The following is a 27,636-nucleotide window of genomic DNA, read 5'->3' as shown; positions in this document are numbered from 1 at the left end:
TCTTGCAGTTGCAGGGGAAGATGCCGGGAGTGGAGGTTGGGTTGGTGGGGGGTGTGGACCTGACGAGGGAGTCGCGGAGGGAGTGAGCTTTCTGGAAGGCTGATAGAGGAGGGGAGGAAAATATATCCTTGGTGGTGGGGCCTGTTTGGAGGTGGCAGAAATGACGAAGGATGATACGATGTATATAGAGGTTGGTGGGGTGGTAGGTGAGGACCAGTGGGGTTCTGTCCTGGTGGCGATTGGAGGGGCAGGGTTCAAGGGCGGAGGAGCGGGAAGTGGAGGGGATGCGGTGGAGAGCATGGTCAACCATGTCTGAGGGGAAATTGCGGTCTTTGAAGGAGGCGGCCCATCTGGGTTGTTCGGTATTGGAACTGGTCCTCCTGGGAGCAGATGCAGCGGTGGTGAAGGAATTGGGAATATGGGATGGTGTTTTTCCGGGGGACAGGGTGGGAGGAGGTGTAATCTAGGTAGCTGTGGGAGTCATCGATTTATAGTAAATGTTCGTGTTGAGTCGGTTGCCCGAGATAGAAATGGAGGGGTCTAGGAAGGGGAGGGAGGACTCTGAGACGGTCCAGGTAAATGTGAGGTCGGGGTGGAAGGTGTTAGTAAAGTGTATGAACTGTTCAACCTCCTCGTGGGAGCACGAGGTAGCACCGATAGAGTCATCAATGTAGCGGAGGAAAAGGACTGAGCACCACCTTCTTGACTTGCAATCTTCTTCCCGACCTCTCCGCCCCCACCCCCACTCCGGCCTATCACCCTCACCTTAACCTCCTTCCACCTATCGCATTCCTAATACTCCTCCCCCAAATCCCTCCTCCCTACCTTTTATCTTAGCTTGCTTGACACACCTCCCTCATGCCTTGGATGGGGCAGATGTACCACTTAGCTTCAAGTGACAGAAACAGCTGTAACACTTATTCCCTTTGCTTATTCAGTTTATGGAACTAACCACTCCCACTGTTTGTGTCTTCTTTCACTTGTCTGTTTGTCCCAATGGACTCAACAATTGCTACTGCACAGCTATCCTTTTATTTCATCCAACTTCAGTTTGTTCCCAATTATCTTTGGGTGCCAATAGTTTAGTTTCTCTTCTCTTTAGACTTTAAGCTTTGATTTTAGTTACATTTGCAGCTTTGATGTCGGGTCTGCCTCAGAACCATACAACTGTATTTTAATATAGATTCAATTCTCTAAATTGGGCATGAAAACTCAATAATTTTACTTACGTTTTGTAATAAGAAAGTGTTGCATCTATGGACACTGCAACACTTCCTACACATACAGATGGTAGCCATGATGTGGAGGAACCGCTGTTGGACACAACACCAGGTTATAATCCGATAGGTTTATTTGGAAGCACTTGCTTTCAGAGTGCTGCTCCTTCATCAGGTAGTTGTGGAGTAAGACCATAAGGCACAATTTATCGCAAAAGATTACAGTGTCATGCAATTGAAATGATATATTCTTCAATATATCATTTCAGTTCAGCCGTCTGTGATGACGAGCCTTCCTATAATAACTAGGATTTTAAGAATTTTCTCCACCAGTTGCTGTCATAGATGTTCTCCCCATCCATCCCATGAAAAACTCTTAAGCAGTCCCAGTATTTCTCAGTATATATTCAAACTTTACTGAAAATATGGTGGGAAGGTAGTATTTCAAGCTCCCGTCATTCCTTTGCACAATAAGGAAAGAGAAAGTCTGTTCTTCGCAACTCCTGCTCACGATGATTTCTAATACATTTAGGAGAACGAAGCACGAACACTAACAGTGGTTGTTTTATCAGCTTGTGAAAACACAATAGATCCTACAGTACAGAAATTAAATGAAAAATGGAATTTGCTTCAACTTCAAACTGCTCAGTATTTCATTTGGCAAATATGGTCAAACAAAGTCTGTCAGTTGTACATAAATCAGATTTAAGTATTTGTAAAATGATTGAAAGCTTAAATAGTAAATATGCATTGAAGTGTTTTAGGTACCTGTTGATTTCATGTGGAAGGAATTGTTAAATCAGCTGACTGTACTGGTTTCTAAAAATATTATAATTCATCAAAAACAATTTTTATCTGTTTCTGACCTGGGCAGTACAAAGAATCATAATCCCATAAGTTAAACCTGTCTCTTTTTGTACAAAGATGAGAAGCAGTTTGAAGTAGATAATGAGAGTCCAGAAACAGATTGAAGCACTATGCTCAGGCATACTTTCATTGTTTAAAATGCCGAGATGTGGAATCCAGTGTTTGCAAGGGAACTAGAAAACACTTATAAATTAGGACAGTCCATAGCTTGAAAATGGGAATGTCTAGGTGTCAGTATTCTCATGCACCTACTATCCTCACCTTCTAGACGATAATGGTTGTGGATTCAGAGGGTGTTGAAAATGTGTTGCTGGAAAAGCGCAGCAGGTCAAGCAGCATCCAAGGAACAGGAGAATCGACATTTCGGGCATAAGCCCTTCTTCAGGAATGAGGAAAGTGTGTCCAGCAGGCTAAGATAAAAGGTAGGGAGGAGGGACTTTGGGGAGGGGCTTTGGAAATGCGATAGTTGGAGGGAGGTTAAGGTGAGGGTGATAGGCCGGAGTGGGGTGGGGGGCGGAGAGGTCAGGAAGATGATTGCAGGTTAGGAAGGGGTGTTATCAAAGGCAGCTTGATGTGTAAGTGCAGTGCCATATTGTAGCCACAGTACATTAGTAGAAGAGGGATTAAATGTTTAAACATGGTGGATGGGGTATTTTCCCTCGATGCCAGAGTTTCCCTGGTATTGTTGGAACTGCACCCATCCAGGTAAGTAAAGAGTATTCTATCACACGCTCGATTTAGACCTTCTCGATGGTAGCTTGGCACTAGAGAGTCAAGAGGAGATTACTCACCAGAATTCCTAGTCTTTGATCTGTTCTGTAACTATAGTATTTAAAAGACTAGTTAGGTTCAGCATCTGGTCAATGGCAGCCATCAAGATACTGACAGATTCAGTGAAAATGTTTAGAATACCAAGGAGAGTGTTGGCTAGATTCTTCTTGCTGGAGATGTGCATTGTCTGTATTGTGCAGCCTGACTGTTACTTGCCATTTGGGAACACGTCTGCATGCTGTCCAGGTATTTTTGCAAATGAAAAGACTGCTTCAATAGCTGAGCTGTTGTGAATACAGTTTTTAGTGCCAAACATCAAACATCCCCAATTCTTGTGTTATGATGGAAGAAAGGTCATCAATGAAGCAGCTGCAGATAGCTGGGCTGAAGACACAACTGAAGAGTTCCTTAGTCCATCAAGCACAACTATCTTCCTTGATACTGGGTAGAAGTCAAACCAATTCAGTGTTCCCCCCAAATCCTGTTGACTTTTATTTTATCAGTGCTTCCTTGTTGCCACACTTGGTCAAATGTTGAATGGCCTCCGTGTAGCAGAAACTAAACATCAGTAACTAGTAGTGGTGCTCATCAGCACACTGACAGTGTGCTGATCAAAAGACTGATCAAATAACATTTGCCCTGCTTGCTGTTGATAGGACATACTTCAGCAGTTTTTTTTTCACACTGCTGGCTAGATGCCAGTATTGTAGCTGGACTGAAACAGTTTATCTAGGGAAGTCAAGTTGAAATTGTGCATTGGGTGAAAGACATGTTAACTGATGGATAGCAGGCTAGAATTGCATTACTGGAAATTTCTTGGCAGCTAAGAAAATTCACAAGTGAGTTGAAGAGCTGTATATTTATGGAATCTCCCATATTCTCAAATTAATATAAGCAGAGTGTTAACTGATTGCACCTAATCTATTATGGGCTGAACAGTGTGTTTTTTTAGCTACTGAAAATGTTTTGCTCTTAGCATTCCCACTGATTTAATGGGTTAAAATGACCAAAATCACTAGAAAATAACAATGCCGTTCTGGGCCATAATTGTGTTCAAAATTTAATTAAGTTGCAACTGAGGATACAAGATCTGAACTTTGACTGTATTAAATTCATCAGTATCATGCAAATAGTGACAAAATGACACTTAAAGAGTCATAGAGATGTACAGCATGGAAACAGACCTTTCAGTCCAACCCGTCCATGCCGACCAGATATCCCAACCCAATCTAGTCCCACCTACCAGCACCCGGCCCACATCCCTCCAAACCCTTCCTATTCATATACCTATCCAAATGCCTTGTAAATGTTGCAATTGTACCAGTCTCCACCACTTCCTCTGGAAGCTCAATCCATACACTTATCACCCTCTGTGAAAGGTTGCCCCTTAGGTCTCTTTATATCTTTCCCCTCTCACCCGAAACCTATGCCCTCTAGTTCTGGACTCCCCAACCCCAGGGAAAAGACTTTGCCTATTCACCCTATCCATGCCCCTCATAATTTTGTAAACCTCTATAAGGTCACCCCTCAGCCTCCGACGCTCCGGAGAAAACAGCCCCAGCCTGTTCAGCCTCTCCCTATAGCTTAGATCCTTCAATCCTGGCAACATCCTTGTAAATCTTTTCTGAACCCTTTCAAGTTTCACAACATCTTTCAGATAAGAAGAAGGAGACCAGAATTGCACACAATATTCCAACAGTGGCCTAAGCAATGTCCTGTACAGCCGCAACATAACCTCCCAACTCCTGTACTCAATACTCTGACCAATAAAGGAAAGCATACCAAACACCTTCTTCACTATCCTATCTACCTGCGACTCCACTTTCAAGGAGGTATGAACCTGCATTCCAAGGTCTCTTTGTTCAGCACTGTGGAAGAGGAGAGAATAAAGAGATGATGGAGAACACAACATTCAATACATGCCGTACAGCTTGAAAAGACCAGAAATTTAATCCAGTCCAGGCAATTTTTGCAGCTGTTGTTAGGTGACTAATTTATTAAAAGATTACAAACATACAAAGTAAATCAACTTTTGGAGCCTAAAATAACTTGAGGGCAACATTGTTATTTCTAGCATTCAAAATAATTTGTAGTCAAGCAATGTGCAGAAGTTACTTGTGAACTATGACTGAGAATCTGTAAGTTACAAGATCTTGCAGCATAAAATCACTGAGTGACAGTTTCTAGTCAATGGAAACATGAAACTTGTTTATAAGAAAGCAGAATAAGATAGGGAAGAAATTGTGTGCAAAAGTAAGTGCATCATTAAAACACCCTAACCATGGCAGGAGGTTAAAAACAAAATCCATTTGATATCATTTTAGCCTTGCTGGCAACTTGCTTACCTAGATTCCAGATGAGCTTAAGGTCAATCTCAATCTCAATCTTTAATATACTAATTTATGAACACATCAACACTCCTCTCAAATACGCACTAATAAACTTGGTTTGATGAGTGGATGGTCCCATGAATACCACTGGAAGAGAAGGCAATGGTAGCAAATGGAGAAAAATAGGATTACAGTACACTGTCAGAATGGAAAAACTACATGACCAAATTTACATGACCAAATTCAAGCCATCAATTCATTAGGAAAACCAAAAAACAACTGGTACCACAAAAGAAAGCAATCAAGTTTTTAATCTGTGCCAGCGTATTCAGGTTACCTCACCAGGTGCGCTTTTCCATGTCCCCAACCCAATAAGAGGCATCTTCTGTCCAGTATGGAGCAAAACGTAATCAGAAGTGGCCATTTTAATCTAAAGAAACAAAAATATTTTATAACATGAGAACCACTGTACAAATCTGTGACTTCATAGTTCAAGGCCATTTATTTCTTCTTGAATAATTAGAGAACATGAAATTGGTTGACAGATACCTAAACTGCACCAAAAAACAAATCTGAACCAAAACATAAATTACTGAAGAAACTCAGAAGGTCTGGCATCATCAGTGAGGAGGCAAAGTTAACACAGAGTCCTGTGACCCTTCCTCAGAATAGTAGCTAGGACAATATGGTACACTATAACTGAAAGGAAACATACCGATTATTTATTTGTGTGTCATTTCCAAGACAACTCTCAGTGCTAGTTAAAAGGTCTTGGCTACAAATTAGTATTCAATTGGTTTTACAAATTTTGACAATTAAAATAAATAGAAATTACTGTTGGCACCAGTAAATGTAAAAGCTCATTTCAATTCCTAATCACATTTATGCCCAAATTTCTTGGAGGGAATGGGAAGTAACAAAAAACAAAATCCAGATTCCTGCAGTGCATTGGGCTAATGGGAAATCAGCCTCTGAGTTCAGCTTGCGAGGGAAGTGCTAGCTGTTTTGTTCTCCCCCATCTTTCTTTCATGGAATCTGAGCATCATCAGCAAGGTCAGTGCTTCTGCCCCATTCCTAGTAGACTTTGAACTGAGTGGCTTGTTATGTCATTTCAGAGGGCAGTTAAGAGTTAACCATATTGCTTCAAGTCGAGAGTGATACGTAGACAAACCAAGTTAGGATGGCAAATTTTCCTTCAGTGAAGGAAATCAGTGAAAGTATGCTTGTTTTTATGACAATTAACAATGGTTTCCATTGTACTGGTCTTTTCAATTATTCCATATTTATTAAGTCAATGGAATCAGTCATGGTGGGATTCCATCCTATGAGCATGTCACGAGAGCATTAATTTGGGTCTGTGAATTATTAGTCCAGTGAAAATACTGTGAGGCCATCAGCTCAGTTGATTGGGGAATACGTCCTCAAGGTCCAGATTTTGAGAGGAGTACAGAGCAGAGCAAAGATGTTGAGAAGCTGCGAGACGCAAGCTAAAAAAGGAGGAATTTAACAACTACACTTAACATTAATGGATGGTAAAATAAATACACAGTTTTAGTTTTTCAAAAAATCATAGCTAATCACACTGTATAGTAGGGTGGTAATTTCAGCTGGCACTCAATAACTGGTGAATTCACACTATCAGAACTACCATAAATTGAGCTAATGAGGTTCAGGAGGTATTCTCTTTGATGATAACTGTAACCATGACCTCTAATGGCATAAAACCATGTTTAGTGTCAACTGAAGGATCAAATCCGGAATGAGGAAAGCAGAACTGCACTCTACTTTGGGAAGCCTGGATTATGCAGTTGGTGTTGTATATGGATTAACGGACTGCCAATAAATCCATGATATTCACCTTTGTTGTATCAATAATCTTTGTTTCGAAATGTGGACAAGATTCCACAAGTTTGTTCCATAAAAGTAGTTTGGCTTTTATTAAGTTTTAGCACATCATAGCACCTTGCAGCATTTTTGGAAGATTAGCTTGGCATTAAAACAGGAGTAAAATCTCTCACATGCTACCCCTTCAAAATTGGATCGCATTACTTGCAAATACACGACAAGACATTTCTAACTCTCGTACTCAGATTCTATTGCATTTCCAACGCCCCTCCCCCAAGTCCCTCCTTACCTTTTATCTTAGCCTGCTTGACACACTTTCCTCATTCCTGAAGAAGGGCTAATGCCCGAAACGTCGATTCTCCTGTTCCCTAGATGCTGCCTGACCTGCTGCGCTTTTCCAGCAACACATTTCCATCTCTGATCTCCAGCATCTGCAGACCTCACTTTCTACTCAGATTCCATGCACAAGATATTATATTGAGGACATGGAAGTGTTAACATCTAGCAAATTTCAGATTTTTTAAAAAAACTGCCTCAGTTAACTTACCAGCTTATCATTTATAAAGCTGCTTTCTGCAACTATCACAGCAGTTTAGGTGGTCACCTCATCCTTTTGGTGAAATGACAGGGAATCAACATGAATATCTCGAGGCTTCCCTCAGATATTTAAATTCTGTTAAGACCACTGTCTTTTTATATTTATGCTTTTTAAAACTGTAGACTGGAGTGAGAAAGAACTACATTGAAAACTAGTAATTTCCATGGCTACATGTTTTGAAAGCAAATAATTGATACCTTATGTGAATCGGTTTGTGGGCTTCAGTAATATGCAGATGAACTGGAGTCAAGACACTGTTCACAAGTGAGGCTGATTGATGTGGTCAAATGATCAATTATTGTTTGCCTGCCAACAACTATGATTGGAGCTAAAAATGTGTTGCTGGAAAAGCGCAGGTCAGGCAGCATCCAAGGAGCAGGAGAATCGATGTTTCGGGCATGAGCCCTTCTTCAGGAATGAGGAAAGTGTGTCAAGCAGGCTAAGATAAAAGGTAAGGAGGGACTTGGGAGAGGGGCGTTGGAAATGCAATAGGTAGAAGGAGGTTAAGGTGAGGGTGATAGGCTGGAGTGGGGATGGGGGCGGAGAGGTCAGGAATAAGATTGCAGGTTAGGAAGGCGGTGCTGAGTTCGAGGGTTGGGACTGAGACAAGGTGGGGGGAGAAGAAATGAGGAAACTGGAGAAATCTGAGTTCATCCCTTGTGGTTGGAGGGTTCCTAGGCAGAAGATGAGGTGCTCTTCCTCCAGCCGTCGTGTTGCTATGGTCTGGCGATGGAGGAGTCCAAAGACCTGCATGTCCTTGGTGGAGTGGGAGAGGGAGTTGAAGTGTTGAGCCACAGGGTGGTTGGGTTGGTTGGTCTGGGTGTCCCAGAGGTGTTCTCTGATTGGTTGTCTTGTAACTGATCAGTTTGGACTATGAGCAAGATAGAGAGAAGCTACTTACACCAGAAGAAAAAACAGGTCTGCAGCAATAAAAAAAAAACTTCTTTCATTCTCTGCAGTAAGCCACTTTAAACCTAAAGAAAACCTGCATATCTTTCCTTCAGCAGATGTTACAAGTTAAGACTTTGAATCGGAGGAGTCAGAGACCTCTGCTCTTGCAAACCAGCTGAAACATTCAGGAAAAAGGACAATCAAAAGAAAAACCTTCAGACCAAGTAAGAACCAACCTAAATTTGAAGCAAAATTGCAGCACCGGAGTAGGCATTCAGGCTCCTCTGCCCGGACTTGTCTTCTTCATCTGCATTTTTCTTTTTCTTTTTTGAAACCTACCTGATGGGCTCAGGAGCAGTGGAGGAGTCTTCAGAGGCAGAAAAGCTTCAGAGACAGTCGGTCAGCCTGTGAATCCTGATGTGGGAGTTGAGCTTCCGTGTGGACTATGCCCCTGCCAGCAAAATGGCACAGGCTGGCATAGCCCACAACAGGACTCTGGCAATGGAATGGCCCAGACTAGGAAGCCTGGAGTAGTCTCTGGCAATGGCATGCTGTAGCAGCACAGAAGAAAAAGTTGGACTCTCTATCATTTTTAATTTTATTCAAAGCTAATGTACTGATTTGTTGAATTTAGTAAAATCATTTACCCATAGCTAGAGTCTATGGATCTATTTTAAAAAGTGATTTATTAAGTACCGAAACCTGGTCCTTGCTTTCTATCTTTCTATCATCCTGGGTCTGGAAAGAAAACCTTTTATGACTTGTCCAGAAATAGTAGGGCTCATTGTCGTGGTTCTGTTTGCCGGGCTGGGAATTTGTGTTGGAGACGTTTCGTCCCCTGTCGAGGTGACATTCTCAGTGCTTGGGAGCCTCCTGTGAAGCGCTTCTGTGATGTTTCCTCCAGCATTTATAGTGATTTGTATTTGCCCCTTCTGGTTGTCAGTTCCAGCTGTCTGCTGCAGTGGACGGTATATTGGGTCCAGGTCGATGTGCTTATTGATTGAATCTGTGGATGAATGCCATGCCTCTAGGAATTCCCTGGCTGTTCTCTGTTTGGCTTGTCCTTTAATAGTAGTGTTGTCCCAGTCGAACTCATGTTGCTTGACTGGGACAACACTACTACTGGACCCAATATACCGCCCACTGCAGTGGACAACTGGAACTGACAACCGGAAGGGGCAAATACAAATCACTATAAATGCTGGAGGAAACATCACAGAAGCGCTTCACAGGAGGCTCCCAAGCACTGAGGATGTCACCTAGACAGGGGACGAAACGTCTGCAACACCAATTCCCAGCTCGGTAAACAGAACCACAACAACGAGCACCCGAGCTACAAATCTTCTCACAAACTTTGAATAGGAGGGCTCAATTTCAAGCACACTATCCCAGTGAGTTATGACAACTCAGATATGATTAATTTTACGGTGTATGATATTGATCAGATTTACTGAACTCTAAAAATGGCCGAACTTAATAAAAATCAGATGGAGGAAATAACAAATCAAAACTACACTGTGGTCAGGACCACACTGCAGTAAAATATGGCCTTTCTTTAGCATTATCCAAACATGATCAATAGGAAGAAAATCAGGGGGGGGCAGAGTGGTGGTGGCATGGTGGCTCAGTGATTAGCACTGCTGCCTCACAACACCAGGGACCCAGGTTTGATTGCAGCCTTGAACAACTGTCAGTGCAGAGTTTGCACATTCTCCCCATATCTGCGTGATCCGGGTCCTCCCACAATCCAAAAGATATGCAGGTCAGGTGAATTGGCTATGCTAAATTGGCCATAGTGCTTTCAGCTCTAATCTCCAGTCCTCACTTTCTCCTAAATTGACCATAGTGTCAGCCGTGAATATTGGGTCGGGGAATGGGTCTGGGTGGGTTACTCTTCGGAAGGTCGGTATGGACTTGTTGGGCAGGAGGGCCTGTTTCCATATTGGATAAAAACAAGTCGGGAATCTAATCAAAATACAACGATTTTGCACTGAGCATATGAAAGAATGTCTAATTTTTTTAGTCTTCATTATTGCAAAGGATCTGTGAATATTTTGACTAGTTTAAAGGATCTATCCAAGTGCAAGTTGTCTGATTTTCAGCATCTGCATCTTAAAAAAAGAAAGATCACCTGATACATCTAATTTGATCCTGATTTCAAATGAAATACTTCGCGTTATGATCCAACAACTTCGATCAATTCTGAAGGGAATTTCCTTGATCCTCAATTCAAAACGTCCACCAATCGCTAAAACATCACTAATAAAATAATACTGTGACAAATTACTTGAACATAATACGCTGACCAACATACCGACTGCGGGCAACAGAGTGATTGATCACGATTATTTCGAATTGCAAGATATACATACAGTTAAGAAGTCGTTATGACATCCCATCACTCCCTACCACAAATACCTACTTTGACCAAGCTGATATTTTTCCCCAATTTCCTCCAGAACCACTGTGACTATTAAACTTTAAAATGTACCTGTACTGCAAAACACCAGGTACCTCCAGTCACAGGACAAGCCGACTGCTTCCGGAAAACGGGTCACGTGCCACCGTCTCGTGATTTTGTAGTCTGAGAATAACATTTCAAAATTACATACATATCGCTTGTTCATATATTTTAAAGGGTCGAAAGTTTTTTTTTCAAATATTGGTCAGGACACGAAAGAGTCAGCAAGCAAACGTTATTAAGTATGTTTGACCTTAACTGTTTCGCCTGTGTTGGAAGATAGCGCATACGCGTTCGGCTCGTCTTTCGTGAAGGGAGGCAGCGGACGCGCGCGGTCGGGTGACGGAGTGCGCATGCGTTGGGAGGGGGTGGCGGGAGGCAGCGGACGCGCGCGGTCGGGTGACGGAGTGCGCATGCGTTGGGAGGGGTGCCGGAGGCACGCGGTGTTTGCGCGGGTCCAACGGTTTACAATTGGGCGCGAGACGGTGAGTAAGGGCGGTTGTTAATAACGGCAGGTAACATCTAACCTCCCGGCGCAGATTACATAGAAAAACAGCTATTCTTTTATTTAAAAACAGAAAGCGCACTCCTTCGTAGCATTGGCGTCATTTAAAGAAAACTTTGTGCTGTTGACTTGCCACAAAATGGTGTATAATCTCTTAAGAAGACTGGCCCTGCTCTCTAATTATTAAGCACTGGTCCGAATCATTAGCTCTTCCCAACCGCTAACTATAATCACTGATTATTCACTGGTGAGGATGAGGATGGGGAAATGGTCGAAGCGAATAACAAAAGAATGTTTGAGGGGAATCTGCATACACACATGAAAAAGAAAGGGTTAGAAGGACCTCCTAACGAGGTGAGTGGGAAGGGGAAAGAAGTCTCGATGGAGCTCAATGCACAAGCACCGACTGGATGGGCCGAATCATCCGTGCTTGTTTCTTTTGCTTTGGTATTTCATCCACGATGCATGACTTGCTGCTGTGTTGATAGTCATTCATTAATCACTGATGATAGAAGCCACCCTATCAGTAACTAAGGGTGAATAATGATTTTAAATTGTTTCTAATTGGTGTCATGTGATCTTAACACAGGCTTGAGTGGGAAAGTTGCTATGACTTTCCCATCAGATGAAGTTATAGGTCAAAACCAATTGTGGATGCCTGAACTTTCTGGGAGAGAAACCAAAACGTTTCCTTGTTTAGTCTGATCAGGGCATTGATTGGTTGAATGGGAAGGCTTATGGACATTTTTTGAGAAGCTCAAGTGCCTGGACATTATTTCTATTTGACTAACTGGCTCTGGTCATGATCACTTTAAGAATCAGCCCCTTCATTGGATGCACATAATTCTGATAAGACTCCACTGCCTATTTATACTGAGGGTGCACTCTCTCCTTTGGTTTCTCCCTTGAGCAGCTGTGGAAGAAGGTTTTGTGCCAGATTAAAAAAACCTCCTACACCGCTCTTGTCTGGTGGTTTAAGGGAGATAATATTCTCAGGAGCATCCTGAGAGTCACTGGCAGGATACGTGATAGATCAGTTACTCACACAGAGGCTCAATGGCAACAAGATAAGGGAGTAAGTACAGCTCTTCACTTCCTAACCTTAAAGAGCACCTGAAAACTCTTCCTTTTCCCACCATTCAACAATTATCATCCCTTCGTCACACTCTTCAAAATTCAGTCATAATGGCACACTACAATCTTCCCATGTTATATGCACTAACCTTTCCTTTCCTCTCTTCCTATCACACGTGGACAGGAATATCTTTTCAAACTCTGCTATCATATAAGCACTAATATTCCTTTTAAAGTTCACATTTTACTTGCCATTCATCATATTCTCCTCCTTGTTCCACTTTGTTTCTTTCCAAGTTCCCACCACATACTATGTGCATGAACCCAACTTGCCCCCACTTAAGTTCTTCTATTCAATCTGTAATGCTCTCCTCTCCAAGAAAGTCATAATGCTGAAACTATACCCAGTATGGAAAAAAGAGTTACCAAAATTATTGCTTTAATTCAAGCAGTTAAAAACTTTGGAGGTCAGTAACTCTAGCAATAATAATCTGGGTGGAGAGGATAGTACTTAGTGTCTGCATGTTACTCATCCTTACATTGTCAATAAACTTGCAAAGCTGCACATTTCAAGTTACATTCTTAGAACTGTTACCTGCAAATGTCCACTTAGTACTTGTCAATTTAATTTTTATCCTTTTGATATTTCATTTGGGTCCTGGACAGTAAGAGTTTGCGATTTTGGAGTAGATCTGTAGCTCAGGTTGTAAGTTTGCTCGCTGAACTGGTAGATTTATTCTCAGATGTTTTGTCACCATGCGAGGCAGCATCATCAGTGAGCCTCGGAGGAAACGCTGGTGTTCTGTCCCACTTGCAATTTATGTCTTGATCTGTTGTGATGGGTGATGTCGCTTCCGGTTCTTTTTTGGTGAGTTTGGTAAATTTCCAAAATTATATGTTTGTTAATGGAGTTCTGGTTTGAATGGCAGGGCTCTAGGAATTCTCGTGCATGTCTCTGTTTAGCCTGTTCCAGGATGGATGTAATGTCCCAGTCAAACTGCTGTCCCTTTTTGTCTGTGTGTATGGATAGTTGGTTGTCTTTTGGTGGCGAGCTGGTGCTTATGAATCCTGGCGGTTAGTTTCCTGCCTGTCTGTCCAATGAAATGTTTGTTGCAGTCCTTGCAGGGTATTTTGTAAATGATGTTTGTTCTGATGGTTGTTGGCATGGGATCCTTTTAAATTCATCAGGAGCTGTTGTGTGGTGGTTGGTTTGTGGGCTACCCTGATGTTCAGCCACCAAAAGACATGACCAACTATCATTAGTATCCATACACATAGACAAAGAGGGGCACCAGTTTGACTGGGGCAATACATCCATCCTGGAACCAGCTAAACAAAAACATGCAAAGGAATTCCTCGAGCCCTGCCATTCAAACTGGAACTCCATTAACAAATATATCAATTTGGACCCCATTTACCAACCTCTCAAAAAGTGATATCACCCACCAAGACACACCAATAGCAAGTGGGACAGAGCACAGTGTTTCATGAGAGGCTCACTGATGATGTTACCTAGCATGGTGACAAAATGTCTGATATCAAATCTGCCAGCTCAGTGAGCAAACTTACAGTAAGAGTTTGCTGTACAAAATGCCTCTGAGGAGAACAGTCCTTCCAAGACTGCTTTCAGTTGCTGTATGTGGCCCAGTTACGAATTCATCATTGGCACCCTGTTAAGTGGTGAGGCAGAGGGATCTACATGTAGGGAAACCCAAAAGTATTGGTGAGCAGCAACAGTTACGGAATGATGGGGACAACCTCGAGAGAGTTCGATGAGGAGGAGGTCCCCCTGCTCCCAGCATAGCTGAAGAGGTCTGAAATGAAGTGCAGGATTTTCTTTATGGACTTCTTAACCCTGCCATGCTGTTGAGATGTAAGTCAGAAAGCTTGATTGTTTATAGGAAGCATTAACCTATTGTGATTGTCCAACTGGAGTAGTTAATAGTCAGAGGCCAAAGTTTCCATCCATCTAAGGATAGTGGGTAGACTCTTATCAGGCCAATTGAGGGCCTTTGAATTTAAAGAAGCAACATGTTACAGTGGAAGTGAGGTAAGGGAGAGGGGATGTCAAAGTGAACTGTTAAGTGTAAAATTTTAAAAATGGATTTTGCACTTAAGACACAATTATGTGCGGGGAACCTCTGTAAAGGGAAGCCTGTGACTGTTGCAATACCCAAACAGGCAGGGATGATTTTTCTTGGCCTGTTTGAAATGTAATCCCACCTCCATCTTGATGTGTCACCTAGAACTCTCAGGCACCAAAATCTGTTTGGACTGCCTGCAGGAGCCAGAATTCCATCTGAAAAATCTGTTTCCTGCAGTTCTTAAAAATTTCATTCAGAGGTGGTGTGCTTCAATGGCTGGTCAGCATTTAATGCCTGTCGCTTATTACTCTTGAGCAGGTGGAATTGAGCTGCCTTTTTGAACTGCTGGAGTCGATTTGAATGGAGTTACACTCTCAATGCTGTTTGAGGGATTTTCAGGATTTTGATCCAATGACAGGGAAGGAATGATGGTATATTTCCAAGTCAGGATGGTGTGTGGCTAGGAAGAGGACTTGCACGTATGAGTGTGCCTACGTATTTCCTGATATTGTCTTCCTCATGCATTTGGAAGGTGCAGTCTAAGAGGCCTTGGCGAATTTCTGAAGTCCATCTTTTGGTCGAAACTTATTGCTGCCCTTACTAGTGCCTGATAGATGGTAGATAAACTTTGGGAAGTTTGGTGAGCTGCTACTCTGCAGGATTTCTAGCCTCTGACCTGTTCTTATTGCCACAGTATTTATATGGTTAGTCCAATTCAATTTCTGGTCTTTGGTCAGGCTGAAACATTGATTCTTCTGCTCCTCGGATGCTGCCTGACCGACTCTGCTTTTCCAGCACCACATTCTTCGATTCTGATCTCCAGCATCTGCGGTCCTCACTTTCTTCCAGAATGTTGATAGTGTGGGATTCAGCAAGGAAGTACCCTTGAACATGTCAAGGAGTGATAGTTTTCTCTTGTTGGAAATAGCTATCATCTCACACTTGCACGGTGCAAATGTTAATTATGACTTGTCAGACAAAGCCTGGGCATTAAGTAAAAACAAAAAAAAATTTGGATAATACACATCAAACAGAAATTCTTGGAAAGGCTTAGCAGATCTGGTAGCATTTGTGGAGAGAAATTGGAGTTAATGTTGTGGATTGAGTGACCCTTCCTCAGACTTGGAATATTCAAGCTTGGATATTCCAGATCTTGCTGCATTTGCATGTGGACTGCTTCAGTATCTGAGGAGCATGAGACAATGGACATTCCCACTTTTGATGCTGGGGAAGTCATTTGATGAAACAGTTGAAGATGGTTGAAATTCTTTTCTGTATCTTTTCTCTCTTTATTAAATGCTGTTTAATCAGTACCTGATTTGGTAATGAATTTTCTTTTGTCTCCTTTTCTGTGGTTTTGTTGTTTTCTCAATCTCTCAATTTGATTTGTTAAAGAGAAACAATGTTATTCTTTACTCTGGTTGCATATGCCCTCCCTCATTTCTTTGCCAATTGCTGAGAGTCCAAACTAATAGCAATGTACAAATGTAGTTTTAATAGCAGATGCCATTAAAGCCCCTGTTGCAGCAAATTTGGGCAGATGTTCAATAGTGAATGGAGTGAGGTGGGTCTTGTTGTCTACAAGTTTCTTCAGGTTGTTAGCCTGAGCTAATAGGAACCCTGACTGACCAAACAAGGAATCTCAGTTCTGGGGACTGACTCTGTACTGTCTGGGCCACAGTCAGCGTGTACTGCCACTGGTTTCTGCTTTTGGGAAACCTGATTCCTGAACTAGCTGAATTATATAGCCAGTTTGTTAACTTTTTTTATTATTGTTTTTAGTTCCCTAAACTGAGGAGAGCCTAATCTGGTTATATTGGTCAGCCAGGGCATTCCTGATTGTCTCAGGTTAACAGTACACACTAACAGGACTCTAAATCTCCTGTGTTTTTTTTTATTTTTCCCCACACTACTGCCTCACAGTGGTAATACTTATATTTCGGTGTTCCTCCTTTATTGAGGACTGATTATAAACTGCCTGAAACACAGTCAATGTGTTTCAGTTCTCACTACGGCACTGTTGTTTTACTGGTTGCAGCCCGTGTTACTCTTTTCTCCTTTAATTTGAGAAAAGGACTATGCTGATTTTGTGGCAGGGCTAAGCCCTTGCATTGATTTTGTTTTTTTCTTTTGAATGTATTTTCACCTTTTTGGTGTTTGGACTGAGCCTTTGTGAGAAAATGCACCTTTCCAGATGAGCTGTTCGTTTGGGTAGGCCTGCCCCTTTGTTGATGGGTTAGGCCTTTGTAAAGACTGAACACCTGTGTGTGCTGGGAAGTGAGCATTTGCTGTGCCCTGGAGTTCAGGAGTGGACTCTGCCTTCGGGAGTGGACCAAACCCCTGTGAGTTAACAGCACTGTCACAATGTACGGTGTTCCTCTGAATGGGCCTGGCTCTCTATGGGTGGGCCAGGCTTCTGTGGAGACTGAACATCTGTGTGTGCGCGCGCTGCGGAGTGTGTATTTGCTGCTTTTGAGTGTTCTCTGCATACCGGAGTAGACTTTGTGGTTGTAGACCCTATCTCTGACAATGCATACTGGAGTGGACACTTCCTTGGAATGGACTCTGCATTTTGAAGAGAACTGTTTATGGTAAAGGACTCTGATGATAAACCCAACCAACAAGAGTCAGTTAATCACCTGCAACGTCTTGCATGTCTCTGGGTCTGGCAGGCCTCATTGGGAGGCTCATAGGACATCCTGAAAGCTGTCACTCTGAGAGCCAGAGGGTGGGTAAGCTGACCTGTGAACCTGAAAGTGGATAGGCTGCCCCCAAGGCCGGAAGGTGGGTAGGCCATTCTGGCATTGTTGTCCTAAGAGGAGGTAATCTAGACTCGCTGTCCTAGAGATGGCTGGAAGGTGTGTCGGAGCAACAGAGTACCAGAAGGTGCATAGGGGCAGGCCAAGATCCAGAAAGCTTGTGGGTTGCCCTGTGCGCCATTGTCGCAGGGAGAGGGATGGGCTATACTGGAGGTGGCCAGAAGAGAGATCAGGACAGTCCACAGGCCAAATGACATGTCGAGGTGGGTGAGAGCCAGATGGTATGTGGGGCAGACAGAGCGCTCGATGGCAGGTAGGCCGCCTCAGTGCTGTCACCTCAGGCAGGTACTGTGGCAGGCTGTCGTAGAGGTGGTCGGAAGGCACAATACAGCAGTTAGGGAAGTCTGAAGGTGGGTGGGCTGTCCTTGTTGCGGTCGTACCTGGTAGTTGGGGAAACAGGCTGTCCTTGAGATGGCCGGAAAGTGTGTTAGGGTGGACTAAGAGCCGGAAGAGGTGCAGGGGCGGGCTGCCTTTGAGTGGCCGGAAGGTGGGAGGGACGGCTGATTTGCTGGGTTGCCAGAGATGTCTATGATCTATGCACTGTTTTACTGTTCGATTTATCAAATTGTCTGTATGTTATTGCGTTTACTGTTTCCTCCTTGTTTAATGTAAGTTGGGATTTGAGGTTCATCCTCGTTTCCCTGTGAACTGATTGTTTGGTGGGGTTTGGCTTTGCTGCCCCTTTCCCCTGTGAGTTGCTGTTTCTTGTAAACGACTTAATTGTTTGTAATTTTTACTAGTTAATTAAAAAAAAAGTGGATTCAGAATCTCGGTTCTGGGGACTGACTCTGTGCTGGCTGGGCCACAGTCAGTGTGTACTGTTGCTGGTTTCTGTTTTTTGGGGAACCTGATTCCTGAACTGGCTGAATTATATAGCCAATTTGTTAACTGGTATTCCTTTTTATTGAAAACTGATTTTTAAATTGCTTGATTTACACAGTCAATGTGTTTTAGGTGTAACTCAGTTCTCATTAGGGAACTGTTGTTTCACTGGATGGTTACAGCCTGTGTTATTCTTTTCTCTTATTTTGAGAAAAGGACTATGTTGATTTTATGGCAGGGCTTAGCCCTTGCACTCTGGTTTTCTTTATTTTGAATGTGTTTTCATCTTTTTGGTGTTTGGTCTGAGCCTTTGTGAGAAAATGCATCTTTCAAGATGAGCTGTTCCTGTATGGGTAGGCCTGGTCCTTTGTGGATGACTAGGCCTCTGTAAAGACTTGAACACGTGTATGTGCTGGAAGGTGAGCAATTGCTGCCTTTGGGAGCGGTGAGTTAACCCCTATGAGTTAACTGCAGCATGACAATGTACTATGCCCCTGTTGGTGGGCCTGGTTCTCTATGGATGTGCCAGACCTTTATGGAGTCAACACCTGCACTGCTTCTCATTTCATTGAAATAATGACTTGAAAGTGGGGTTTGTCCTCATTTCCCTGAAAACTGGTTGAACGGTGGGATTTGGAGTCTGGCTTTGCTGCCCTTTTCCCCTGTAAATTGCTGTTTCTTGGATGCAACTGTTCATGTTAACTGTTTGTAATTTGTATTGGTTAACAAAATTAAAAAAACAGGGCTTTTAGAATCTCTGTTCTGGCGACTTACTGAACTGGCTTGCCGTAGCCAGTGTTATGGAGGATTTATTGTTTTATTTGGTTGTGCGGAACAAGCTCTTGAGCTGGCTGGCCTTTAGGCTTGCTGACCACAGCCAGTTTGCCCTGGCTGTTGAGTTGGCTGGCCACTGCCAGTGGTTTGATGGGGCCTTTTTTTCTTTTAACAGATCTGTTTTTTTTTTCCTTCTTGAGGATCTGACCTTTTAAGCAGTGGCACTGCTTGGATTATTCATTTTCCTTGGGGAACTGGCCTTTTAGCTAGCTAGTTGTAACCCAGCAGTATTGTGATTTTGGCGAAGATGTGGGAGTGAGAGAGACAATTTGGCAGTGGGACTTATTCTTTGTTCCACAGTCAGCTGTTTGGACTGAACTTCTTACCTGTCCTGTTTTGATTCTTGTGAATGGACTGAACCTTCTATGGTGGGCTTGACCTCATTGAGTATTTGGATTTGTTGTATGGGGCTAGGCCCCTTGGAGTGGATTGTGGCGGTGAGTGGGCCAGACCTCATGGGGGAGCTGAGACTTCCTGTGCAGGGTGTGTATCCTGCCGACGGGAGTGAACCCTGCTATTGGAGGCAGGTTCTGGTTTGGGAAGTTAGATTCTGGGACAGTCTGCTCCTTTTGGGTTTGCAGTGTACTGTTTTGTGTATAATGTTTGCACTGTATTTTAGGTTGTGATTGAATCGTGTTTCCATATTTGCATTGAGATTTGTTTATCTCTGGGGGTGCTGGTGTGTGGGTTTCCTTTTATGCACTTTTTTGGCTGTTTGCTGTGTTTTTATTAGATTATGATGTGGTTGACTTCATTGGTTATGTTTATTTCTTTTCATGTTGGTTACAGGGGGGACTTGCATTTGTTTTTGGGACCCTGTTTCTTTGTAGTTTTTATTTACTGTTAACTGTTAGTGATATATGTTTGACAATTTGTATACCATTGAATAAAAATGAATAAGTCGGGGATTTAGAATCTCAATTCAGGTGACTGATTCTAAGCTGGCTGGCCAAAGCCAGTGTACTGTATAAATAGAGGGTGACTTGGTGACTAGATACTGGTCTCTGCAGTTATTTCAGTGGCGACAACTGAAAACAATACATGCCTGAAGAACACTGACTCAACAGTCATCTTGGAGTTGGGGGGTAAGCATTTCTGGCATCATGTCTTTATTTGGGAAGCTTGATTCGTTTGATCCTGTGTTGAAGACTGGGCCCAGATGTGGAAAGAATGCAGTATTTTCTCTGGGCAAATGACATTGCGGCACATGAAAAGCAGCAAATAATCTTTCTGACTGCTGTGGACCTGCACCATTTTCAGTTATAAGGGGCTTAACATTCCCAGAGGCACCAGTGTTGGAGTTGGTTAAGTACTATTATGACCCCAAAGCACCTCTCATCCGGAGACATTCAGTTTTATTTGGCTGCTGGAGAACTGGAGGAATCTGTAACAGGGTTTTTGATAAGGTTAAGATAATTGACAGGCACATGATTCTGGGTTAACCCTGAATGCGATGCTGTGAGACTGTTTGATATGTGGAATTAATGGTGTGATCATGCGGAAGTACCTACTCGCTAAAGCCAAACTGGACTTCAAACAGGCACTATGATTTGCTTTGTTATTAGAAAATGCAGCGCGTGGAGCATGGGATCTACAGGGCATCCCAGTGGAAGTGGGCACCCTCATCTGTCCAGCTGAATTTGAGGAACACCCACTTGCATGTAGGCAATTGTAGAGCCTCATGCAGGGCATATCCTGAGCAGAGGCCCCGAGGCCAGCCCAAAGCAGAACCTCACAAAGCTGTGCCTTAGCCAAGTGGTTTAAAAAGTTCTTCAGGATTGGGGCTAGCAAGCCATTATGGTTGCTGTTGGTATGCAGACATGAGACAGCAAAGAAATCCTAGGAAGGCCTGACTTGAATAAGAAAACTTGTAGGCTAGTACCCAGGAGGGTGTAGATCCTGCAATGTCCCCCTTTTTGTGGGTTGTAACAAATAATTTGCTCAGTAACATCCAAATTAGAACTGATTAATTTTAATGTTCAGTTAAATGGTCACCCAGTTCCCATGGAGGATACTGGCGTAGCTGTACATGTCGTTGCAGAACCCACCTTTAACGCGATTTGCTTAAGTCTCCAACCCTTAAGATTGCACAAGACCTCGGCCAAACTGAGAACATACATTGGGGAACCATCGCAAATGGGTTCTGGTCTCCTACAAGAAGCAGTTGGTGCAGGCATCACTGATGGGGATAAGGACTTTTCAGGAAGGGCTTGCGACTGTCAAAGAGACCAAAGCCACTTTACTTGTTGACCAGGAAGCAATAGTGTGATTTTGCAAGGCCTGTCCAATGCCTTGCGGGCAAAAATAGAAGCCTCTCAAGAGGCTGGAGAGTAAAGGAATCATCAAACCCAGTGCAGTTTGCGGAATGGGCAGCATTTGTCTTAGCGACTGCGAAGCCTGACAGCTCAGTTTGCCTTTGTGGGGATTTTAAGCAAATGGTAAACTGTTCTTGCAGCTGGATAAATATCCAATCCCTCACAAAGGATTTGTATGTAAAGATGGTCGGGGGCCAGTCCTTTTTGAAGCTGAACGTGAGTGACACCTACCTGCAATTGCAACTGATAAGGAATCTTAGAATGCCATAATTAACACCTGTAAGTGTTTATACAGTATAAAAGACTGCCATTTGGGGAATCATCTGCCTGTGCCCTTTTCCAGCAGACCAGCGAGAACATTTTATAAGGGCTACCCCAGGTTGCCATTTATCTAGATGATCTGCTAATAACCCAAAAGACCACGAAGGAGCACACGGTGTCCACCAGCATTCGAGATTTTCAGGAAAAGGTGGGCACTGCAGGGAGTGGAGTGTATTAATTCCTCCTCCTCTTTCTCCCCCACCCCCAAACTCTCTTTTGATTTAATCCTTGCCTTCCCCTTCACTGTTTGATAATGCAGCATTGCCCTTTGATGTGAAGGGCACTAGATGTCACTAGCCACTTGGGTATTTTCTTCCTGGTGATGGAAATTGAATAAAGACTTGTTGCACCTTTTGTCTTTCACTGTCTCTCTCACCTGCACACACTCAACATGGGTGCTGGGGAAAAATATAAGCACTACTGCAGGTAGGTGGTATTGTGGGGGCAAAAGAGAACAAAATAGCATTTGGAGAACTCTGTACTGCTTAAACGTTTCTCCTATACAGGTGTATACCTCAGAACAGAAACTGTGTGCACCAGCTGCCTGAAGTAATAAAACAGGGTTACGCCTGTCAGAAAATAAAGTGATGGGGAGCGAAGGAGCCCTGTTCCCACGTCTATACAAGAGCATAGGTCTTTCCTTGGGTTAGTGAATTATTATGGATACTCTCCAAACTCTTCCAGGGTCATCCAGGATTTTCAAAATGAAGATACTAGCGAGAAGCTATGTCTGGTGACAAGAGTTGGATGCCAACATAGCTTTGGTGGGGAGTGCCAAAAATGCCAACAAGAGCAAAAATTGCTACCACCAAATTGCTCACATTTGTAGGACGAGCTGGGTAAACCCTGGACTCTGTTACATGTGGACTATGCTGGCCCTTTCATGGGCTCAATGTTGTAGGTGATTGTGCATGTCCATCCACAAAGTCCATTTGTGAAAGCTTTGGGATAACAATTGAATAGCTGCGAGCATTGTTCACGATATGTGGACTCCCAGAAGTATTGGAAACAGACAGTGGGATGTCACTTACCAGCAGAGAATTTAAGTATTTCCTGAAGTCAAATGGCATTCTGCACATAACAACAGCTCCATATCAACCACCATCCAATGGTATGGCATAAAGTGGTCCAAACGTTGAAGCCAGGCTTGAAGAAGCAGTCTACAGTGTTGCTTGATACAAAACTGTTCCTGTTCAATTATAGGACCATCCCTCTCTCAAAAGAGGGATAGCTCCAGTAGAATTGTTGAGGAGACTCCTCACCAGGTTAAACCTGATTTTTTTTTTTTTCCCCTGGTGGGAGATGGCGGTGAAACTGAAGCAGGGATGTCTGTGTCGCCTTTAACCGCGAGAGTTTAATTTGGGTACAAACTTTGGTGCCAGAACCATGGAAGTGGCTCTGTATGGATATGAGGCGAGGTCAAGTCCCATGATCTATCAAGTGTTTGGGTAGCTGAACAAACATGGATCACCTGAAAACCATTACTTTGCAAATGGGCATGAGCCAAACGTACCTGGCCCCTCATCGCAGCCAGAAGGCCTATCAGAAATTGTAGGTTCTTTCCCACCGTCTAGTGTTGAGGAAATTTTGGAATCCGAGATTGATGCAGCCTCAATGCAATCACTGCCAGAAGAGAAGGAAACTCTCTCAAGATGGTCCTGATGCAAGAGACCGGCTATGGTCTGATACGTGCCACCAGCAGCAGTGTCTGAATTGGAGATCTCAGACCTGAGGCAAAAACCTGGCAGAAAAAACTACAGGAGAAACATTAGGCCTACATCCCCAAACTTTTGTTGGGGGTGGAGTGGAGTGATTGCAACCAGGTATTTTGTGTTGACCAAAATGTTCTTGATTGGAACTGAATTGAATTTATTGTCATGTGTACCAAGGCACAATGAAAAGCCTTGTCTTGCGAGCAATACAGGCAGATCAGAGTTTAATTAGCATGGATAAGTAAATAATGGGTAAACAGCAGTCAAAACAAAAAAACAGGTACAGACAAATGTTAAGAGTTTGAGAGTTCAGTATTCTAACAACAGTAGTGTAGAAACTGTTTTGAAACTGGCTGGTGTGTGTTCAGGCTTCTATACTTTCTCCCTGATGGTAGAGATTCTGTAGGAGAAAGGGTCAGTAAGTCAGTATGTGGGGCGGCGGAGTGCTGGAAGGGCAACAGCCTGACTGTAGGAAAGTAGGTCAGGGGTGGTTTGGTTAGTATGTGGGGTGACTGTGAGCCAGTGCCCGACATCCGTCCTGAAGGAAAATGGGCTGGGGAGAGTCAATCAGTACGCAGGGCTGCCAGAGACTGGAAGGCTGGCGACCAGCTTGTAGGAAAGTGGCCCGGGGTAGACCAACCAGTACATTGGGTGACGGGTGATCGACCACCAGCCTGGAGGATTTGTCAATACGGAGGGTGGCCAGAGACCGGAAGGCCGACGACTGCCCTGTGGGAAGGCGAGCTAAGGACTGCCTGATCAGTACATGGTGCGGATGGGTATCAGGTGTTTTTTTTTTAATAGCGATATGGAGTCTATGTTCTATGCACTGTTTCTGATTTGATTGCACTGTCTTGCCTGTGTTTGTTATTGTTATCTTTGTGATGAATGGAATTGGAATTTGAGGTTTGTCTTCATCTCCCTGAAAACTGGTTGAACCGTGGGGTTTGGGGTTTGACTTTGCTGCTTTATCCCTTGTATATAGTAGGGTTTTTTGTGAACTGCTGCTTTCTGTTTATTGTTAACTGTACTCTGTACTGTTTAATAAATGTATAAACAGGGTATTTAGAATCTCCTCCGTTTAGGGGACTGACTGCTGGCTGGGCCAAAGTCAGTGTGTTACTGCTGGTGTTGGTTTTTTATTTGGGCCTGGTTTAGGGGGATCTGATTCCTGAACTGGCTGAATTATATTGCCAGTTTGTTAACTGGTATTCCTTTTTTTAGTGACGACTGATTTCTAAACTGCCTGATTCATACAATGTGTTTCAGGTGTAACTTGGTTCTTATTAGGGAACTGTTGTTTCACTGGCTGGTTACAGCCTGTGTGTTACTCTTTTACTTTGAGAAGGACTATGCTGATTTTTTTGTGGCAGGGCTCAGCCCTTGCACTCTTGTTTTTCTTTTGAATGTGTCTTCACTTTTTTTGGTGTTTGGACTGAGCCCTTGTGAGAAAATACATCTTTAGAGATGAACTGTCCCTGTGGATAGGCCTGGCCCTTGTCAGTGGACTAGGCCTTTGAAAAGACCTGTGTGCTGGGAGGTGAACATTTGCTGCACCCTGGAGTGGACTCTGCCTTTGGGAGTAGACCAAATCCCTATCTGAGATATTGGTGGACAGCCAAGATTCCTAAGCATATGGAAATGTTACTGCAGAGGAAGTAATGCTATCGTTTACATGGTGGACGCTGCAGATTTTGAAAATATTGAAGCTTCAAAGAACGAAATTCATAACTTATTAGATAGATCACAGTTGCAAGGAATTCGTGTTGGAGAGAAACTAGACTGGGGCTGTTTTAAAAAATTCTCAAGGTCAGGTTCGTAGGAGAGTAGTCTATTGAAGCTTCAAAGAACGAAATTCATAACTTATTAGATAGATCACAGTTGCAAGGAATTCGTGTTGGAGAGAAACTAGATTGGGGCACTCCCCAGAATGGAACACCATATGCCTGTCTGCTCCAGCTCATCACTTGCTCCTTCATGCATCCATCTTGGCTAGCAGTTGCAATCACTTGAAGGATATGTTCTACACCAAACCCTTCCATTTCAATGTGCCTCTGCCAGGCTCAGGATGCATACACATCATGTTGGCTTCAATCTTCTCTCTCTCTTTTCCCTTTTTCCCCTCCCCCAGCTGTAGCATAGAATTAGTCATGTTGACCCCTTTCCTGTTCTTCATGTGTAAATATCAAAAGCAATGATTTCAAATTGATTAGAATAAAAATAAGCGGGATTTAGAATCTTCTCAGTTAGGGGACCGACTCTGTTGAAAAAAGTGTGCTTCTGCTTTTTGGGGAACTTGATTCTTAAACTGGCTGAATTATACAGCCAGTTTGTTAACTGGTATTCCTTTTTTTTTATTGACTACTGAATTCTAAACTGCCTGATTTACAGTCAATGTATTTCAGGTGTATTTTAGCCCTCATTAGGGAACTGTTGTTTCACTGAGTGGCGACAGCCTGTGTTAGTTGTTTTCTCAAAGTAAAAGAGTATGTTGATTTTTGTGGCAGGGCTTAGCCCTTGCACTCTGATTTTCTTTTTTTTTGTATGTTTTCACTTTTTTGGTGCTTGGACCGAGCCCTTGTGAGAAAATACATCTTTCCAGATGAACTGTTCTTGTATGGGTAGGCCTGGCCCTTTTGGTGGTTTAGGTTTCTGTAAAGACTGAACACCTGTATGTGTACCAGGAGATGAGCAATTACTGTGTCCTGGAGTTCGGGAGTGGACCAAATTTGTGAGTTAACTGCATCTTTATAATGTACTGTATTTGTGTGAGTGGGCTTGGTTCTCTATGGATGGGCCAGGATTCTGTGGAGACTGAAAACCTGTGGGGTGTGCATTTGCTGTCTATGGTTGTGGACTCTGTTGGTTGATAATTTGACTCTGTCTTGTTGGATTTATCAGCTGCGCTGTCTTATGTGTCCCTTGGTCTGGCAGGCCTGACTGTGAGCTCGGAGGCTCATAAAGACAGCTTTCGGACAACCTCGAGCCGGGGGGTGGCTAGGCCGTCCTGTGAACCTGAAGGTAGGTAAGTTGCCCCAAAAGCTGGAAGGTGAGTAGGCCATTCTGAGCGCTGTCGTCCCAAGGAAAGGGTAATCGGGACAAGCTGTCCGAGAAGTGGCCGAAAGGTGCATGGTGCGAACGGAGAGCTGGAAGGGGAGTAGGGACGGGCTGCCTTTGAGTGGCTGGGATGGACGGGTGACTTGCTGGGTTGCTCTTGTTGGGAGGGAGGGGGGGTTTGTATTCTGCACACTGTTTCTTATCTAATTGGACTGTCTGGTATATATTTGTTACTGTTGCTTTTGTGATGACTGAAGGTGGGATTTGAGGTTTGTCTTTATTTCCCTGGAAAGTGTTTGAATGGTGGGGTTTGGGGCCTGGCTTTACTGCCTCTTTCCTCTGTAAATTGTTTCTCTGTATATGGCTGTTAACATTAATTGTTTATTTGTAAATTGTACTGTTTAATAAAACAAAAAAGTCGGATTTTGAATCTCCTCTGTTTTCATGAGGGGAGGTGGGGACTGACTCTGAGCTGGCTAGCCATAGCTGGTGTACTGTGCACAAGTAAAGGGTGACCTAGTGATTGGATGCCAGCCATTTCATCTGCAGTTATTTCATGTTCCTTTTCTGCCAATGTTATGGGTTGGGCCTTGACTAGGAACACCATCTTAGAATCTTGTGTGCCAGGCAATGTCCCCGTTTAACGAATCACATTTATTATGGAGGTTATTGCTGCACAAGTCCAAATAGATTATATATTGAAATTCTAGATTGGGAATGCTTGACTTCAAGGCCAAAGTGAAGCCACTGAATCAAACTGGCAACATAGTTTTCATTAGGCCAGTTGGACCATTTCATGTTCTATTGCTTTATCAAACTTTCTGGTATTGTAATGCTGAATTTCTGTTTTTTAGTGATATGTTTGTTTAGAATATGATTTAGATTAAAAAGTTTGTACTGGGCCGATGACCCTCGCAGTATCAAGGAATAAGGCACACCTATATTTTAATGTAACTTTTTTTCAGATTATTTCAGAATGACTACTGGAAAAGCCACGATTGGGAAGCTAGCCCCTGATTTTGAAGCCACTGCTGTGATGCCAAATGGACAATTTGAGCAACTTAAACTGTCTAAATACAGAGGTAAAAATAATACCAGAGTGTAGGTAAAGTT

At 43.2% G+C, this 27,636-nt stretch overlaps 2 protein-coding genes across 10 annotated transcripts in view; one reads left to right on the top strand and one right to left on the bottom strand.

The window, feature by feature from the left end:
* Positions 1 to 11,330, bottom strand: part of akr1a1b (aldo-keto reductase family 1, member A1b (aldehyde reductase)) — a 35,458-nt gene extending 24,128 nt beyond the window's left edge. Inside the window, exons 1-3 of one of the 2 annotated variants that reach the window (XM_043699112.1) lie at positions 11,234 to 11,330; positions 10,942 to 11,103; positions 5,523 to 5,615 (exon numbers count right to left, since the gene is read on the bottom strand). In XM_043699112.1, coding sequence (XP_043555047.1) covers positions 5,523 to 5,609 — 87 coding nt within the window. In that variant the 5' untranslated portion in view covers positions 5,610 to 5,615; positions 10,942 to 11,103; positions 11,234 to 11,330. The remainder of the gene's footprint in view (positions 1 to 5,522; positions 5,616 to 10,941; positions 11,104 to 11,233) is intronic. The other variant, XM_043699111.1, reaches the window with a different exon arrangement.
* LOC122554307 (peroxiredoxin-1-like) overlaps positions 11,110 to 27,636 on the top strand; it is a 64,886-nt gene continuing 48,359 nt past the window's right edge. Inside the window, exons 1-3 of one of the 8 annotated variants that reach the window (XM_043699117.1) lie at positions 11,110 to 11,222; positions 26,401 to 26,487; positions 27,489 to 27,605. In XM_043699117.1, the coding sequence (XP_043555052.1) occupies positions 27,500 to 27,605 (106 nt within the window). In that variant the 5' untranslated portion in view covers positions 11,110 to 11,222; positions 26,401 to 26,487; positions 27,489 to 27,499. Of the gene's footprint in view, positions 11,223 to 11,379; positions 11,466 to 11,491; positions 11,840 to 12,137; positions 12,561 to 26,400; positions 26,492 to 27,488; positions 27,606 to 27,636 lie in introns of those variants that run through there. The other 7 variants (XM_043699116.1, XM_043699114.1, XM_043699118.1 and 4 more) reach the window with 7 other exon arrangements.

Source organism: Chiloscyllium plagiosum, chromosome 11, assembly GCF_004010195.1.
Source record: "Chiloscyllium plagiosum isolate BGI_BamShark_2017 chromosome 11, ASM401019v2, whole genome shotgun sequence".
Lineage (NCBI taxonomy): Eukaryota > Metazoa > Chordata > Chondrichthyes > Orectolobiformes > Hemiscylliidae > Chiloscyllium > Chiloscyllium plagiosum.
Note: the sequence above shows the minus strand (reverse complement) of the source record. Positions and strands in the feature narration are given on the sequence as shown.